This window comes from Nerophis ophidion, linkage group LG13 (genome assembly GCF_033978795.1).
Source record: "Nerophis ophidion isolate RoL-2023_Sa linkage group LG13, RoL_Noph_v1.0, whole genome shotgun sequence".
NCBI classification, from domain to species: Eukaryota; Metazoa; Chordata; class Actinopteri; order Syngnathiformes; family Syngnathidae; genus Nerophis; species Nerophis ophidion.
Window position 1 is genome coordinate 6007756 of NC_084623.1, and position 7500 is coordinate 6015255.

Consider the following 7500-nt stretch of genomic DNA (forward strand, 5'->3'; position numbering starts at 1 on the left):
TTAAGTGTGTTTTCATAAACACTGAAGAAAATTATAGTTATTAAATAATAATCAAAACAATTTTTTAAATGACTCAGCGGGCCAAACTCGGCCCACAGGCCCCACTTTGGACACCCCAGACGCGTGGTGTCAGTAAATGTCATCAGTTTCACGTCATGGATTGACCACTTTTGTTTTCTCTTTTCCAGATCGACTAAAACTCATCCCGGCCCTGTCGTCCATTTGAGTGACAGCCCGAAGGATGAAGGCAAGGTGAGGAGGCCGATAAAAAGCAGTAACACCTCACTTTATGCTCTCATTTCTTTTTTGCACAGCATGGTGGTGATACTTTTTTCTCCTCTGATCACTATTTAAACCTAAATACAGAGTGGGCCAAAATTTAAAACTGAACAAAGCCGCGGTGCAAAGTTGAACAAATGAACATTTACTAGGGACGCAAATGAGTTTTGCATTGAATATTGAGCAAGCAAGGCTTATATAACTTTATAGTGACATGCAAAATCCAGTTTCAAATAATAATAATACAAAAATATCAGTGGCATATCGAATACAATTTTAATAAAACTGGAATGCCTCTTTTCTATTTGCAGCGTTCTGAGGTAAACATCAAAATATTTTTTTTCCATGGGCTAATAATACATTTGAAAATAAAATAATAATAATGAATGAATCAGTAGTAGCAAGAGAATGTTCATGGATAATAAGTTCATTACTGCTCAGTTTGCTACACTAACACAGAGGTGGGTAGTAACTCTACATTTACTTGAGTAACTTTTGGGATAAATCGTACTTCTACGAGTAGTTTTTATGCAACATACTTTTACTTTTACTTGAGTATATTTATAGAGAAGAAACGCTACTTTTACTCCGTTCCATTTATCTACATTCAGCTCGCTACTCGCTACTTTTTTTTATCGATTTGTTTTGGTTAATGACAGAGCTGACGTTGGACCAATCAAACAGAGCCAGGCGGTCACGTAAAACCCGACTTAAACAAGTTGAAAAACTTATTCGGGTGTTACCATTTAGTGGTCAATTGTACGGAATATGTACTGTACTGTGCAATCTACTAATCAATCAATCAATCAATGTTTATTTATATAGCCCCAAATCACAAATGTCCCAAAGGACTGCACAAATCATTACGACTACAACATCCTCGGAAGAACCCACAAAAGGGCAAGGAAAACTCACACCCAGTGGGCAGGGAGAATTCACATCCAGTGGGACGCCAGTGACAATGCTGACTATGAGAAACCTTGGAGAGGACCTCAGATGTGGGCAACCCCCCCCCTCTAGGGGACCGAAAGCAATGGATGTCGAGCGGGTCTAACATGATACTGTGAAAGTTCAATCCATAGTGGCTCCAACACAGCCGCGAGAGTTCAGTTCAAGCGGATCCAAGACAGCAGCGAGAGTCCCGTCCACAGGAAACCATCTCAAGCGGATCAGCAGCGTAGAGATGTCCCCAACCGATACAGGCGAGCGGTCCATCCTGGGTCACGACGAGCGGTCCATCCTGGGTCTCGACTCTGGACAGCCAGTACTTCATCCATGGTCATCGGACCGGACCCCCTCCACAAGGGAGGGGGGGACATAGGAGAAAGAAAAGAAGCGGCAGATCAACTGGTCTAAAAAGGAGGTCTATTTAAAGGCTAGAGTATACAGATGAGTTTTAAGGTGAGACTTAAATGCTTCTACTGAAAAAAAGTTTCAATCAATCAATCAAAAGTGTAAAGGAAAAAAGACACTTTTTATGTCAACCGTACTTCCCGTCAAAAGCCTAAAGACTGATCGCGCAGTTCCTGTCTTCACAATAAAAGCGCCGCTCCATCGCGCCTGCGCTAACAAAATAAGAGTCTCCGAAAGCCTGCGTAAACAAGCTATGGTGTTTGCCGCCAAAGTATTTCTTGTAAAGTGTATAAAAACAAATATGGAAGCTGGACAAATAAGATGCCAAAAACCAACAACTTTCATGTGGTATTAGACAGAAAAGGAGAACTTTTTTTCTCCTCCATTTGAAAACGTGGACATTATCAGCACTATACTGTCTGGTTCCAATCAATGCAAGTCATCAGAATCAGGTAATACACCAACTTATATTCTTGTCTTCATGAAAGATAGGAATCTATATGTTAAACATGCACGTATATTCATTAAAACACCTTCAACATGTGAACAAAAATGGCAAAATAAATAAATATGAATTATATACTGTATATATAAATGTATGTATGTAAATATATATATATATATATATATATATGTATATATATATATACTTATATATATGATATGTGTGTGTATAAATGATATGTGTGTGTATAAATGATATGTGTGTGTATGTATATGTATATATGAGGTAGTGAAGTGAAGTGAATTATATTTATATAGCGCTTTTCTCTAGTGACTCGAAGTGCTTTACATAGTGAAACCCAATATCTAAGTTACATTTAAACCAGTGTGGGTGGCACTGGGAGCAGGTGGGTAAAGTGTCTTGCCCAAGGACACAACGGCAGTAACTAGGATGGCGGAAGCGGGAATCGAACCTGCAACCCTCAAGTTGCTGGCACGGCCACTCTACCAACCGATCCATACCGCCCCAGATCAACTAATATAAGTTTTAATCAATCAATCAATCAATCAAATCAATGAATGCCTACTGAGCCTATGGTGCTGTTAAGTTATTGTGGCTCAATGTGCCTTTTTTAATTTTATTTTAATGTATTATTATTTAATATATATTTTTGTTTTAGTTGCTTAAGAGATATTCCTGGCTCTGAATTTGCTTATTTCTATTTTTATGTTTTTGTGCATTATTTGTTGCCGTAATCAGGTTACTCATCAGTTACTCAGTACTTGAGTAGTTTTTTCACAACATACTCAAGTAAATATTTGGGTGACTACTCCTTACTTTTACTTGAGTAATACATCTCTAAAGTAACAGTACTCTTACTTGAGTACAATACCTGGCTACTCTACCCACCTCTGCACTAATAACACATAACTTAATAGTGCAAAATCAACTTTCTAAAAACAAACAAAAAAAATCATCAATGATATATTAACTAGAATTTGTTCTCCCGAAATGTGTTTGTCATTCTTGTTTGGTGTGGGTGCACAGTGTGGCGCATATCTGTAACAGTGTTAAAGTTGTTTTTATACGGCCACCTTCAGTGTGACCTGTATGGCTGTTGACCAAGTATGCATTTGCATTCACTTTTGTTTGTGTAAAAGCTGCACGGAGGAAAAGCAGACGTGATGACAGGTTGTAGGGAACGCTAAAGGTAGTGCCTTAAAGGCACGCCCCCAATATTCTTTTCCGGGTGGAATTTGGTAGAAATTCGGGAGAATGGTTGATTTTCGGGAGGGGCACTGAACTTTGGGAGTCTCCCGGGAAAATTTGGGAGGGTTGGGAAGTATGAGTATTAGCGGTGAATGTGGTGTTACAGCGGCACCGTCGCTGTATGATATCGGCGGGCCGGCTCTAATGTTAAATTGATATCGCCTCAAGGGCCAAATAAAATCACACGGCGTGCCAAATTTGGCCCGTGGGCCAGAGGTTGACACCCATGATTTAGACCTTCCTTCGTACATACGTTCTTTTGTGTGTCTCTCTCTCTCTGGCTCGCTCGCCCGCTCTCTATACGTAACCCCCATTAAGTGGTGTTGTTTGAGGGTCAGGCTGCAGACGGACGGGAGGGAAAAGTGTCAGGTGGCGATGGCTGCAAAAGAGGTCGCTGACAAGTGCATCGATTTTCCCGAAGGATTTCAGAGCCGGCGGGCGGAATCACACTTGACGAGCTGTGCAGACGTAAAAGCAAAGAAACGCGCATCAAATTGCTGCATGTCACCTGTGTGAAGGTGGCGTCCCTTAAAGAGGACAATTAGCAAAATAACAATGACGCTAGTTTGTGATAGCTTTGTGCTGTTATCTTTTTATTGTTATTAATGTTTTTGAAAGGGATAAGTGGTAGGAAATGGATGGATGGATTCATAACTAGACCCCATACATGTCCCAACTGTTTGTGCTACATTTGTGCAGTTTTGAGCTGCATTTGTTATAATTATTTTGTTATTCATGTTTTATTGTTAGTAACCAGACCCAACACCTTGTCAAAATCTCCTCAAAATTGTCTCATTTGTGTGTGCTACATTAGTGCAGGTTATAATTTTGTATAAATATTATAGTTTTTATATAACAAAGTAGTATAGATATTATTATTTATTTCATTTAATTATTTTTTGTTTTTTGTTTTTATATTTTCAATTTCTATAGTTCCAACCGTTTGTGCAACATTTGTGCAGGTGTGTGCTGCATTTTTTAGTCTATCATAGTTTTTATGTTAGTTTTATTAGTCATATCCAGGCCCCTCACCTTGACTAAATCTCACCAAACACGTCTCAATCGTTTGTGCTACATTTGTGCAGGTTTGTGCTGCATTTGTCAGGTCTATTATAATAATTTTGTTATTCATGTTGTTTTGTTAGTAACCAGACCCAACACCTTGTCAAAATCTCCTCAAAATTGTCTCATTTGTTTGTGCTACATTTGTGCAGGTTACATTTTTGTATAAATATTATAGTTTGTATGTGACAAAGTAGTATGGATTTCATGTTATTTTTTCATTTAATTATTTTTTGTTTTTATGTTTTCAATTACTATAGTTCCGGTCGTTTGTGCTACATTTGTGCGGGTTGGAGCTGCATTTGTTAGGTCTATTATAATTATTTTGTTATTCATGTTGTTTTGTTGGTAACCAGACCCAACACCTTGTCAAAATCTCCTCAAAATTGTCTCATTCGTTTGTGCCACATTTGTGCAGGTTAAATTTTTGTATAAATATTATAGTTTTTATGTAACAAAGTAGTATAAATTTTATGTTGTTATTTTTTCATTTAATTATTTTTTTGTTTTTTGTTTTTATGTTTTCAATTACTATAGTTCCAATCGTTTGTGCAACATTTGTGCAGGTGTGTGCTGCATGTTTTTTAGTCTATTATAGTTTTATTAGTCATATCCAGGCCCCTCACCTTGTCTAAATCTCACCAAACAGGTCTCAATCGTTCATGCTACATTTGTGCAGGTTTGTGCTGCATTTATTTGGTTGTAATCCTTATTGTGTTTTTAACTATTACTGTTTTAATGTTATTAACAAGTTATTATTCAATCAATCAATCAATCAATGTTTACTTATATAGCCCTAAATCACTAGTGTCTCAAGGGGCTGCACAAACCACCACGACATCCTCGGTAGGCCCACATAAGGGCAAGGAAAACTCTCACCCAGTGGGACGTCGGTGACAATAATGACTATGAGAACCTTGGAGAGGAGGAAAGCAATGGATGTCGAGCGGGTCGAACATGATACTGTGAAAGTTCAATCCACAATGGATCCAACACAGTCGCGAGAGTCCAGTCCAAAGCGGATCCAACACAGCAGCGAGAGTCCCGTTCACAGCGGAGCCAGCAGGAAACCATCCCAAGCGGAGGCGGATCAGCAGCGCAGAGATTTCCCCAGCCGATACACAGGCAAGCAGTACATGGCCACCGGATCGGACCGGACCCCCTCCACAAGGGAGAGTGGGACATAGAAGAAAAAGAAAAGAAACGGCAGATCAACTTCATAACCAGACACACTATCTCGTCAAAATCTTCTCAAACGCATCCCATTCATTTGTGCTCGATTTGTGCTCCACAAATTTTTGTTTAAATATTTTAGTTTTTATGTAACCAAGTAGTACAGTTTTTATGTTATTATTGTTTTATTATTCACAACCAGCTCCCTACCTTGTCAAAATCGCCCTATATGTACGTCCCAATCATTTGTGCAGCTGTGTGCTGCATTTTTTTAGTCTATTATAGTTTTTATGTTAGTTTTATTAGTCTTATCCAGGCCCCTCACCTTGTCTAAATCTCACCGAACATTTCTTAATCGTCCGTGATACATTCGTGCAGGTTTGTGCTGCATTTATTTTGTTGTTATCCTTAATGTGTTTTTAACTATTCCTGTTTTTATGTTATTAACAAGTTATTATTCATAACCAGACACACTATCTCGTCAAAATCTTCTCAAACTCATCCCATTCATTTGTGCTCGATTTGTGCAGGTTTGTGCTCCACAAATTTTTGTTTAAATATTATAGTTTTTATGTAACAAGTAGTACAGTTTTTATATTATTATTGTTTTATTATTTACAACCAGCTCCCCTACCTTGTCAAAATCGCCCTATATGTACGTCCCAATCATTCGTGCAACATTTTTGCAGGTGTGTGCTGCATTTTTTTGTCTATTATAGTTATCTTAGTTTTAATAGACATATCCAGGCTAGACATATCCAGGCCCCTCACCCTGTCAAAATCTCACCAAACATGTCTCAATTGTTTGTGCTACATTTGTGCTGGTTTGTGCTGCATTTTCTTTGGGGGGTTGTTAAACTTTTTGTGTTTGTAACTATTACAGTGTTTATGTTATGAACATGTTATTATTCACAACCAGATACACTATCTCGTCAAAATCTTCTCAAACTCTTTCCATTTGTTTGTGCTACATTTGTGCAGGTTTATGCTGCAATTTTTTTGTTTCGATATTATGCTTTTTATGTAAAAAAGTAGTATAGTTTTTATGTTATTAATTTTGTATATATATATATATATATATATATATATATATATATATATATATATATATATATGCCAATTGTTTGTGCAACATTTGTGCAGGTGTGTGCTGCATTTTTCTTGGTCTATTATAGTTTTTATGTTAGTTTTATTAGTCATATCCAGGCCCTTCACCTTGTCAAAATCTCCTCAAACTCATCTACATCGTTTGTGCTACATTTGTGCAGGTTTGTGCTGCATTTTTTTGGGGGGTTGTTAAACTTGTTGTGTTTGTAACTATTACAGTGTTTATGTTATTAACATGTTATTATTCACAACCAGATACACTATCTCGTCAAAATCTTCTCAAACTCTTTCCATTTGTTCGTGCTACATTTGTGCAGGTTTATGCTGCAATTTTTTTGTTTCAATATTATGCTTTTTATGTAAAAAAGTAGTATAGTTTTTATGTTATTAATGTTTTATATATATATATATATATATATATATATATGCGTATATATATATATATATATGTGTATATATATATATATATATATATGTGTGTATATATATATATATATATATATATATATATATATATATGCCAATTGTTTGTGCAACATTTGTGCAGGTGTGTGCTGCATTTTTCTTGGTCTATTATAGTTTTTATGTTAGTTTTATTAGTCATATCCAGGCCCTTCACCTTGTCAAAAGCTCCTCAAACTCATCTACATCGTTTGTGCTACATTTGTGCAGGTTTGTGCTGCATTTTTTTCCGTTGTTACAGTTTTTATGTTTTTTAACTACTACAATTTTTAAGTTATTAACATGTTAAGACCACCTTGTCAAATTCTCCCAAACGTGTCCGAATCCTTTTTTGTGTCTATTCTAGTTTT

General features: G+C 36.9%; 1 protein-coding gene across 1 annotated transcript in view; it reads left to right on the forward strand.

The window, feature by feature from the left end:
- Window positions 1-7500, forward strand: part of stxbp5l (syntaxin binding protein 5L) — a 359880-nt gene that overhangs the window by 194391 nt on the left and 157989 nt on the right. Inside the window, 1 exon segment of the mRNA XM_061918310.1 lies at window positions 189-252. Within this exon segment, the coding sequence (XP_061774294.1) occupies window positions 189-252 (64 nt within the window).